This window comes from Lutra lutra, chromosome 8 (assembly GCF_902655055.1).
Source record: "Lutra lutra chromosome 8, mLutLut1.2, whole genome shotgun sequence".
Classification (NCBI taxonomy): domain Eukaryota; kingdom Metazoa; phylum Chordata; class Mammalia; order Carnivora; family Mustelidae; genus Lutra; species Lutra lutra.
Window position 1 is genome coordinate 31,507,322 of NC_062285.1, and position 12,433 is coordinate 31,519,754.

Genomic DNA, 12,433 nt, shown 5'->3' on the forward strand with positions numbered 1-12,433 from the left:
GCCACTTCTTACCCTCAGCGATTGAAAAGGTCAGGGCTAATCATCAATTTCCTCACCAGGACAGCCTAAATGTTTTGAAAGAACATGCCTATCTTTAGAGCTTATATCATGATCTTCTAGCTCACGTTGTCCTGGACTTCAACAGGTGCTAATTATGGGCACTGACCCCTCACATAGTAGAAAATCCTCATATAACTTTTGACTCCCCATAAACTGTACTAACAGCCTTACTGATAACATAAACAGTTGGTTAACACATATTTTCTACATTAAATGTATTATTTGTTGTACTCTTACATTAAAATAAGCTAAAGAAAAGAAAACATTATGAGGAAAGTCAAAGAGAAAACTACATTTACAATAAGGTACTGTTTCTATCAAAAAAAAAAAAAAAATTCACATATAAGTGGGCCCACACAGTTCAAACCCTTATTCACGGTCAACTGTACTTTATGTGGGAAATCATTCTGTTTTCCTAAAAGCTATAGGATGAGATCCCAACAATAAAGGGGGAGTTATTCACCAAGGGTCACAGTGCAGAATACTTCCCCCATTTAGCATTTATCTTTTCACTATATTACAGTATGGTTATTACTATACAAAAACTTTCTATAGACAAATCTAAATCTATTTATCTAATGAACATCTTGGTTTTGCCATGCTTGGCCAGGCATTTACTATCCAAAGTTAACAGAGATTTTTCACATTTTAAAAAATTTATTTATTTATTTATTTATTTATATTTTTATTTCTTGCATACTTTTTTCTTAATATATTTTCATAATTTTAAGGTTTAATTCCAGAACCAATTGAGATTTATTTTGGTGTATGGTGAGAAAAAGAAATCTAACTTTTTAAACTGAATGGCTAATTATTTTAAACGTGAAATAAACCATGCTTTACAACTATTTGGAAATGCCGCCTTTAACATGCATGCATATATATATACATCAGGTCTATCATTGTTAATGTGTTCAAGTGTTCTCTTCATCTATTCCCATAAAAATATCATGCTACCTTAAGTATTTTGGCTTTACAGTATATTTTGCTATCATTATGACCTATAAAATACTATGAATCACACTTGTGCCCAGTTTAAATTCTCTAAAAATCGATCTAATTTCCCCTTCCCTTCCAAACTATCCACCATACACATACGCAAATACCATTTTGATTTTGATTAGTTATCATTGCCCAACGTTTTTTATGAACAAAAATTAAGACCATAAATTTTCTACAACCCATACTTATGAATGTATAATAATATTCTCAAGACTGTTTACCCGATTTTCCTGAGGTCTGATTTGTCACCCATGTTTATAATTATGGAATATTTTAAAATAACATTTTATTTATTAGGTTCAAAGCTGTCCATAAATGTGGAAAGAGAAACCAAACCTATTAAGTATGTTATTCAAATTCTTTATATTCTAATTTTTGTCCACCTAATATGACAATTTTTAGAAAAATACATACTAGCATCACCCACTGTAGATATGGTTGTTAAATTTTCCCACTACTTATAAGAGTCTGGGATGTGTTTTTATGCCTTGTTGTTTGATGTATAAAGAATCGAGACTATTAGAATTTCTACTGGATATTGTATGTCAATATAAAACACCCTCTCTTTTCACCCCATGCTGAGCCTCCACATTAAAACCGTATTTTTCAGAGACTGATACGCTAACACTGCAATTCTTATTTTTATTACATTAGCACAGCCTGTTAGAACTCAACTTACTCCTTTATTTCTGGTCTGTATTAGAATTTGTCTCTTTAACAGGACACAACTAAGTTTGCATTTTAATCGAAGCTGTGAGCAGTTACTTTTATTAAGAGAAATCACTCCATTAGAATGTGCTATAATAACTCATAATAAAATACTTATAATAACTATAAGTTATTATGACAACTAATATGTTGTGCCTAATTACTGACATATCACTTTATTTTTCCTGCATATGATACACTATTACTGTGCTTTCAGGCCTCCCTATTTTCCTGTACCTGAATCAAGTTTTCTTTTTCACTTTTTTTTTCCTTTGTAGCCACTTAAAATATAACATTTCACAACTCATAAAGCCTTTTATATTTATGTCAAACTACTACACTTACCAACTTTCGGTCCCTCTTACTGTGAAGGTGACAGGAAACTACTCTATTGTCTCCCTCTCTTCCATCCCTATCTATCCAAAAGTAATCACGAAACATTCTCCATCTGTGGTAATAGCAATAAGTCAGCTTAAGATGAGACCACTTTGGAATTTAATGAACCTACGTAGTATCTATTATGAGCCAGGAAAAGGGAGGACAAGTAACTTCATATTTAATTAGTCAGAAGTTAGTTCCATTTATCTTTCCAACATCTCTGTACCCTGCAAAAGACAAAGCTCTTACCGTTTCTTTTGGAATCTGCATCTGGCTTGGCTCTGCATTCTAGAAGAATTGAAGAAAAATATAAATACAGACTGACCAAAGCCATCTTCAACACACAGGGACACAAAGCTTGACTTTAAAGGAAATTTTGTTGGTTCTTAAAACCCATGAAATATACAGAGGGTGATTATATTATGGATGATGTACGACTCCGTCTTCCAAACTTTCACTGATGTGGTTATATTATCTTCTGTGTGTGTGTGTGTGTGTGTGTGTTTTAAGGAAAGTTTCTGATGTAAATTTTTACTTGCTCACTCACAGTATATCATGACTTTATTATTTGGAGGAAAACAAATGTCACCAGACTAGGCTCTCTATTCATGGCACTGTTTCTAATTTTGGTTTTTTTTTTTTTTAATTCCCCAACTACATCTAAGTTATAAGGTACATTATAATTTGATAGCTACACTAGATAATAAGTCTGAACCACAGTCTGAACTACAAGCATTATACTTTAAAATATTACACAGAAATGTGAATTTTTCTCACATATTATAGAGTTGCTTTAATTACATAGATATTTAAAAGGTTGATTTATAAAAGAGGCACGTACTGGTAACAGTATTTTGTTTTAGACAGAGAACTGAAACACAGAGACCCCAAACAGAGGAAAAGAGTTTTGTTAATTGGATTCAAAGATCATTTAAAATGCACCCCCTCCCCTTTAAGTTTTCAGAATTTCAGTCTTTGAAATCTTAAAAAGCAGCTGCAACATGAATAATAGACTGACGGCCTACTGGCTCACTCCTTAATGAAAAGCTCACAAGCAATAAATTAAATAACCAAGGAGAAAAAACTAGGCAGCAGAAGGGGAAAACAGAAGCCTGGAAGATCAAAATTGGACAAGAAGAACCTGAATAACCTTAAGCTGGCTAGATGCTGGCACGGAGTCTGGGAAGGGCTGCTGACGAGCAGTGTCGAAGCTCTGGCAATCTGATGATGCTAAGTATTACCCAGGCTAAGATATACTGAGGAAGAATTAAGGCTTCATCAAATCACATCTAAAGCTTAGTATTTTTTTTTTTTAAGGGCTCATTTACAATTTAATAGAGACATCTCCAGATTTAGGATCAGGTGGCATTTGAAGCACGAAATTGGATAACAGTGGGGGGAAAAGGGAAAACCGAATTTAAATTGGGAAATAATGCATTCAACGTTTTAAAATAGAAATAAAGACGTTTTTATAATTTTCAAAATCTACTTAAAACATTCGGCAATGCTTTCCTACCACAATCGGAAATTCCATGAAATGACAGTAAATTTGTGCAACCAGGGGATGGGGTATTCCTACACTCAAACATATCTGGCTCACAACAAAAGGAAAATTTTATTAACCATGACACATCCACCTTGAAATATTAGCCTAAGAGATTTAGGGCACTAGAACAAGTCTGGGAACTGTGCCCCTAAAACCTTGCCACTCCAGTATATACGAATTAATTGTTGCTTAAAGCTAAAAGCGGACTGAAAGAGATGTCAAATGCTCTAAAATGGCCCAACTAAAATCTGTTTTGAAATATTTAAAATCCCACTTGTGCTGGAAATAAAACAACTTTCTTACCACATCAAAAGATAAAAGCGATTCCTCCAACTATGTTGTTTTTACATAATAAATGAAACCTGGCACTTCTAGCAGAAAAACATTCAAACTGTGTCAACTTAGTATACATATTTCATTCACACCAATACTATGTAAATACCTCTTATATTTAGACATATTGATGCACATTTAAAAAATAAAATGAACTATACACAAATGCCTTTTAATTTCATCTATGTCATTTCAAATAATGTCAATATTAGTAATTAACAGCCATGGGGCTTATTACCACTCAGGTCTCCTTCCTTTCAATCGTTAATACTCCAATTAAGGTATTCCTTTTCATACAACAGTAAGCAAGAAGCTTTACTTGGCTTAGCTAGATTACTATGAAAATCTGAAATATGAACATTTGTCGTATGCAGTGGAGAAGATGGCAAGTTTTCAACAACAGCCTTTGAAGTGACAGTTATGAAATAATCAACGTCTCTGTATTCAATCAGTCCATCTGAAAGCGTTCACTAATAAACATTTGCTGTCCTAGAAAATATCCTTGCAATTTTGATTTTTAAATACCCCTACCCTCAGTATTATGGATATCTATCTTCAAAACTGAGCGAATATAAGAAAAGAATGCTTATGCTAAGTTAAAGCTAAAAGAAATATAAAATATAGAAACTATTTAGAAAGTGTATTGATGAACATTGGCCATCAGGTGGCTAGCCCAGATCCCTGGCTCGCGTGCATCAGAAATCTTGCATCTGCTCTAAATTTACACACCAGTTCCCTTGGGTGGAAGACATCTTCTTGGCGAAAGACCAGGAGGCTCACAGTCCCTTCCATCTTGGTGCTTCGCAACAGGGAAACGACTTCCTCTTGGGATTTGCCTGCTAAATCTACTCCATTTACCTAAAAACAAATAAAAAGTTTTCAGCTGCAATGCTGTGCAAACATATGACAGAAGAAAGGACACACATCCTAGAATGTACCATGTCTCCTACAGAGCACAGCGCATTTCGTGGGAAATTCTGCCATGATCTGGCAACCATCAGGCTGTTGTAGCTAATAAGGAAACATAACCTAGGTATCTAGAAATGAGACAGGAAGTAGGAAATCTTTTAGCGCTTATTAGTAAGCCAAAAGCTACAGCCACCAGAGTATTAACAAATAACCAGTAATAAACAAATATATCTAAATTATTATGTTAACACAAAACTTAATGGCTTTATCTTGATGGCCTTATATATCATAGATTATCTTACACCCAAACCAAAAGGTGTTGCTATTAGAGAAGAAACACACTAAAAGTATTTTGGTAAAACTTTCAATGAAATTTTACTGAAACTTATAAAGACAATTTTTATCCCTAAAGACACACATTAAAGAAGAGTGCAAAATAATAATATTTGTGGAGGAGTAGCAGTATTTTGAGGTAGTAATACCTCAATATTTTTCAATATTTTTAAGAGAATCCTACCAAAAAAAAGAGAGAGAGAGAGAGATTTGAAATAACCAATTTCTGGGGAATCTCATTATTTTTACCTTTAGGAGGAATAATAACATTATCAGAAAGCACTATATATTTAAAAAAAATAAGAGTGAAGATTTCTTTTAAAACCTATTTGATAGTATTCACTTTAGAGAAAAATAACATTTTGTCCACGGCAATAAAGTATATTATTTAAATTGTGATATCAAAATCACCCTATAGTTAAAATACGTTTTGGGAACTTTCCATCTCCACTAAAAACCAACTTCTACTGCTCAGTGTACTACTATTTAAGTGATTGCACAAAACTGATTAGTAACAGGTTCAAAGAAAGGAAAAATTTCTAGATTAAAAAAAAAAAAAAAAGAGTGACTTGATACTTTAAGTACACTTCCAAATATATAGATGCTCAGAAAAACTGCCCATAAAACTGTTGACGTTGTGTCGATGCAACTACAGATACTAGAAAGTTAGGTTTAAGATGTGTGAAAATGTAGTTTCAAATAAAGAAGATAGCTACAGAAAATAGAGCCTAACTCTGAAGAAACAGAGGTTTTAGGCTCTTCTCACTGCTCAAAAAGAAAAACAAAAGCCTTTGTAATGTGTTGAAAGTAAAGTAATTATGGGAGGAAAGAGAAAGTGGGGCTGGTGCCAGAAAGAGGAGGACAGAAATTTTTGGACTCAGAGGCAAAGACAACTACATTCAAGTCCCAGCTAAGCCTCCTACTACATAAAACAAGCTATAACAGCAAACTTGGCCCAATACTACTCAATTTATGCCCCAAGGACAAGTGGCCCTTTCTGGAAACAACACTCTAAACATAATTTATACTCGAATCTTTCCTTCTAGTTAGCCTCTACCAGTGCCCCTTTAAAAAATGGTATCACAAGAACAAGACACAAAGGAAAAGAGCAAGATTTAAGAAATCTAGGCCCAATATGTAGCCATAGAAAAATCTGGAAGGCAATCCTCTGCTCTATTACTTCTCAAGAAATCTTTAGGAGAGCTTGATCTAGGGAATTTGAAACCACATATGAAGCTACGAGTAAAGAAGAAAGGGTAATGCCACAAAAATGTAGTTTAACATTAGTGTTTGAATACTAGTTAATAATTAAGAAAGGCGGTATCTGCTGCTAAAAATACAGACACTTTTTTTCCGAAGAAAACACTAAGAAAAGCAACTAATCTATTTTTCTCAATCTTTCTTCCTTTTACTTCTACATACATAAGCAATCACACACACAGAAATGTCTAGGTATGTTTATCTATATCTGAGATGGCCTCAAAGACCAATGAACCGAAACTCATGAGGTACAGAAAGGAAATTTTTTTTTTCTGACATCTGATTTTTATGTCTCAATTCATTCTTCATGCTGCCATTTCAAAATTTCCTCTCATCAAGACACACTGTTTTCATTTACTTCGTTTGTCTCTGTTCTGATTACAAAGTAGATATCATTTCTATATTGCCAGACATAAATTTGAAGCCATCTAGAAATAGAACCTAACAGACACTGTACTTACATAATGAGAAATGTTATGTTACCTCATAAACCGAATGTCTGAGTAACTAAAAATTTATGAGTACACTCAATGAGAAGATATTTCTCATCAAATTACATGGAAACAAGTGGAAGTAAAGCAGAAATACACTGCTTTATGATGCACACTTCTAACATATATAATTTAACTTCATATTTATGAAGAGGTGAAAAAGAACTGGCCCCTAAAAATGGAAGTTCTTGAGAATTATGGAACTTTCGACTTAGAGAAGGCACTCACCTCTATAAGTCTATCTCCTGCCTTGAGGCGGCCATCCTGGATGGCAGCCCCTCTTGGGAGGATGTTTTTCACATAAATTGGAGCTGAGGCACCTATCGTTACATCTCGGGAGGTGATGCTGAATCCCAAGCCTTCTGTACCTACACAGAGAACGACAACAGAAAACATAAATAAAATGAGATACCCTGAATTTCATAGGTGTATGCTACAGAAAGGATTTGTTATTCTCTTCCTCAGCTGGACATTTTGTAATTTTCACAATGGCCTACATTGCTTTCAATACTTTCGAAGTCTGAATAGCTCTCCCAAGACAGACTAAATCAGGGAAGGTTTAAATGGCTATATACCAAAATTCTTTAAGAAGAAATGGGAATCTAGTCCAAGACAGATGAAAGGTAGTAAACCAATATGACTGTCAAAAGTTTTTAGATTGGTCAAAATGTTTGATGTGAAATAAACTTAGTATCTCCATGTGGAAAAAAATTCTGTTAAAACCCATAGTACCTCAAATATCAATTAATATTGTGTAATCATGGTATCCAGATTTAAAGGGTAGGAGAAGGAGCAAGGAAAGAGAAAATGGTCAGGAAGACAGAAAAGAAATAGCGAAAAAAGAGATTTTTCTAGATAACAGAACCTCCCAATACTGTAATTAGAACAATTTACTGATAGGATGAACCATATTATAGTTGTCTAGTTCTCTTCTATTTACCTAAATCTTAACATGTATATTTCTCAACCAAAAAATCAAATTGTAAAAATAAAAAATAAATAAAAAATTAAAAAACAAAGGCAAATTATCCAGGGAAGACACCTCCTCATATCGTCGCTACCAAGTGTAAGGACCATGATATTATGTTTAAAGATACTAAAATCAATAAGGCATTTACAGATCACTGTGCTGGTCTGCATAATTTCAATTTTAGGTTCTTCAGCAGCTTTCTTGACAGGCACTCGTAAGTGTGATGCAGTATAGAAAACAGTTACATGTTATTAGAACTGACACACAACAAGCCAAAATGAGCCAAGAAAAAAATGTCAAGACTATAACAAATTTCTAATGAATCACAGCATTTTTATAACACTTCTACTAATGATTAATTTCTATCAGAGCTTTTTAAAAAATTACTCTTTAGGATCTTAGGTTCCATTTCAGTCAAAATGACAGTAGGACAAATACTTGTTCATGTGGGAAGAAGAGAGGGTTACATAAAGGTGAAAAATCTATGAAAGGATACATTAATTTGATGCAGCACTCAGTACAAAACTAGAAGCAAGAGTATAAATCTGTAAGTAAATAAATATGGGCAAGTAACTATGAATGAAAATGTGGGTTAAAGAAGAAGTATAAAGTTGATATGAAGAAAACACCCCAGAATTACACCTGTAGCAAAACCTACCGTATATATTCTCAAGTTCAAACAAAACATTCATTTACTTTGAGTCTGAAATCAGTTTAATATGCCTGGATTGTTAATTTCTTGAGTCTTCTGTGCTGAAGACTTGAATAGCATCTTGTCTATATGAAATTTTCCTAATTATTCTGCTGGGAGTTTTCCATATGTCTCTGTGCTTTCATGAAACTCTAATGACTTGCAATAACATTTATTAAGAAAGAATTCTAAATTATTCTCCTTTTGCAATATTAATTTTTATGAACTACAAAGACTGATTGTTATATGAACCTCAATACTATTAAAATATCAGCAATAACCCCTAAATCTGTAAGCTAAAAGTTCAGGCAATGACCTTTAAAAGAAAGATAAATAGATATCAATTTTCATTTAGCAAAGCCAACAAAACATTTTGCACTGACTGAAACAGATTACTGACCTTCTCCTCTGACTTTATTAAAAAGCTAATTTCTATAAAAGAGCAGGGTATCTGAGAATGGACAATGGCAATAAATATTAAGAAATCATAATTATGAAAGCAAGTACAGAAGGGCTATTCTATTTTGTCATGTTTCCTAAATTATGCTTCCTAAACTATGCCTACGAATCATTATCATGAAGTCTTCTCCATTTAGCACATAGAACTGATCTCAGTTTATGAAAGAACGTCATTCAAAGCATGTCAGCTCACTCTGAACTTTGCTTAAAGTTCAACATGGACACACCCTATGTTTTTCATGTACTTCATTAAAAATGTTACATGTAACAACTGTAACTGGTAAAAATCTTATCTGTTAGCTACAATGAAAGCTGGTTCAATTCTCATACAATCATTATTATGAAAATAACTGTCTTCAGTACTAATCAAAGAGAATCAGCATTCTTCACTCTTACGTATCATAAATTTATTTTTCATATAAAGTATTTGTAAGTATTGACAATGCACGGTTGGTTTCTGCCTTTCGTCACACATTCTCCTAGTAAATTAAAATCAAGATTGAGCTATGAGGATACTCAAAAGTCAGAAAAAATGTTTAAAAGAAAACCAGTTTCCACTTTTCTGATCTTGATGATTGAGCACAGTCTTTCTCAATTAGCTATGTCAGTGTAACCTATCTTTTAAAATGCTACTAAAATAAACTGTTAATTTCTGCATTTGAAAGAATGCCTCTTTTAATGGCAAGTCAAATTTCACTTCATTTAAAAGATCATATTGTATCCTAAGTTGTTAAAATATAATTGTGTAAAAAACTGTAATTAACTAAATAAATACGCCTGTTAGTGTAAAAGGGCAAAGATATTTATGAACTAATATCTCTATGACAATGGCCAAGTAAAATATTTTTCCTCCATTGAGAGATCCCAAGCAGAATTTTATTTTTTTCATACAATTCCATTTGTGGTTCTTACTGTGTTTTTGCTTAAAAACAAGGGCCTGTCATTTGATTAGGGAAAGAAGAATATAGGATCTGATACTTATCTCATTTAGAAATTAACAAAGCTAAAAGGGGTTTATGCTGACATAACTCTGCATTTGTAAGAGGTTTCAAAAATGGAGTAAAGCTGTCAATTCCTGATCATGTCAACCAAGTATTTGGAGCTTAAAAGTCAGTAACCAGAAATAAGGAGTTTGTGGTTCATGTAAAGTTCAATGAAAGAATATGATTAGAAAGGAAATAGGAATCTCAGAGTTTACAACCTTGTAAACCCTACTCCAAACGGAAAGAACAGTCTAAATGTCAGGATATGGAAAATGTTCTTGTAACAATCTGCTGTCAATGCCATGCGACTTGAGGAAATCACTCAACCTCTCTTGGATGCATTTTCACCTAACTGTAGGAGTTGGCTGAGCTCATAAAAAGAGAAATATTCTTTATGACACCATTTTGAAAGAGATGATTTTAAAATATATATCAGAATCCCAGCTAAAATGGATGATTAACAGCAAAAGTGTAACCCAGTGCCTGGAGGGGACGGTGTTCGGAAATCAGAAAATCAAGCCAAGCAGTCTGCTTTCAGCTGTCAAGAACAAGATGGAAAAGCATGCTTTTGGTACACAGTCTATGGAAAGGATACTTAAATAAATAAATTGATATTAGGTGTACATAGTAAAGATTTAGCAAGGTCCATCAGAATTTCCCTTGTCATCTTAAGGAAGGAAAGCAGTGTAATATTCTGGGAAAGTAGCAGACAAGGAGCCACCTGCTGGGTAAAATTACTTTCTACCATGAACCACTGACAGCTTCAAATCAATCCATCACTTGCCCTTACCAAAATGATGGGGTTAAAATGGAGGAGCGCTAATGTCCTCTTTGAGAGCTATGTCTGGACATGAAGCGGTGTGACCAAAACAGTCAAGTCCTCGCTCTTGTTTTGGGTTTAACAGTATATCCTGAAACCAATTTCCTCCTTTACCAAAAATTTTTACCACAGCAGAAACTGCTACCTTCTTCACAGAAACTTGTTTTTAAATCTGAATTTCATACTTTAATTCTCATATAGCAAAATGAATCTGAAAAGCATAAAAACTGCAATTTTAAATACTTTAAGTCATTATATCAGTTCTTTCCTGTAATAACAGGATAGCTGATTTGATTTTTAAAATAAATTCCATAGGGACACCTGGGTGGCTTAACCGGTTAAGTGACCGACCGCCTTCAGCTCAGGTCACAATCCCAGTGTCCTGGGATTGAGTTCCCATATTGGACTCCCTGCTCAGCAGATAGTCTGCTTCTCCCGCTTTCTCTTCCCTTCTATGCTCTTTCTCTCTCAAATAACTAAAATCTTTAAAATAATAAGATAAAATAAAAAATTCCATAAAACAAAACAAGGTGGGTCATACCTTTCTTCAGCTGGATATTAAGCCTCTTGCCTATTTTTTTGGTGTTATAACCACTGCTTACATTTGTACTAAATACATTTTGCGGTGCTGGGGCGGGAGCTGACGGTGGTTTTCCGGACGGGTGCGTACTCTGAGGTAGAAGTCGGGGGTGAGAGTCTATGGGCTCCGGCGGGGGATTCGGTCTGGGAGCTCTCTGCAGGGCCGACAGTCCTGCACTATGCATGCTCCTGTTGTCGATATATTGGCTGTCCGGACTGAAGCGGCTTGAATAGTAATTGTTCTTCTCACTTTGGGATAGTTGTTCGTACTGCTCTTTATTTGCTGCAGGAACCACATGGAACCAAATGATGGGTGTACACATGGCTTGGCGAAACATATGTTGTGCTCTGGGTTTGAGAAAGAATGAAAATTAGCAAACTGAGACTGGCAGCCTAGAAGATATTATGAGCTTAATGACGTATGCTAATTAAGCAACGAGAACTGACAGACTTTGTTGAAACTGAAAAAACAAAATTCTAATATCCCATTTATCAATCAAGTTTGCGAGCTCTGACAGAAGTATCGCTGTTTCTCCAAATATAAATTTCTCGTTCTCTTAATAAAAATGACAAAATTATCTGTAACTACAGATAAGATATTGTGTTCTCAATCACAAATTATTAAGTAATAGTTTTAAGTACAACAGAGGTACTATAATTGCAACAGGAAGAGAAATTAAATACAGTCTTCTCTCCACATCATCATTCAATACTTTTAAGAAGTAACTACATTTTATTACACGGGACCACTTGAGTTTTTGAAGAAATAAATATATTTAGTAAACTAGAGAAATCAGCTTTCCATCATCAGCAATACGAGCGCAAGTCTGCGTATGCAAAATTCTCAAGAACACCAGGGTGGCCTCAGGGACTCATAATGTGAAGAGTTTTGGTCCCGGTACACTTCCAGG

The 12,433-nt window shown here is 34.2% G+C and overlaps 1 protein-coding gene across 20 annotated transcripts in view; it reads right to left on the reverse strand.

The window, feature by feature from the left end:
• Positions 1 to 12,433, reverse strand: part of PARD3 (par-3 family cell polarity regulator) — a 651,514-nt gene that overhangs the window by 254,590 nt on the left and 384,491 nt on the right. For 12 of the 20 annotated variants that reach the window (XM_047740436.1, XM_047740434.1, XM_047740432.1 and 9 more), the window contains 4 exons: positions 11,485 to 11,870; positions 7,249 to 7,388; positions 4,757 to 4,885; positions 2,398 to 2,436 (listed from right to left, as the gene is read on the reverse strand). In XM_047740436.1, coding sequence (XP_047596392.1) covers positions 2,398 to 2,436; positions 4,757 to 4,885; positions 7,249 to 7,388; positions 11,485 to 11,870 — 694 coding nt within the window. The remainder of the gene's footprint in view (positions 1 to 2,397; positions 2,437 to 4,756; positions 4,886 to 7,248; positions 7,389 to 11,484; positions 11,871 to 12,433) is intronic. The other 8 variants (XM_047740438.1, XM_047740440.1, XM_047740435.1 and 5 more) reach the window with 1 other exon arrangement.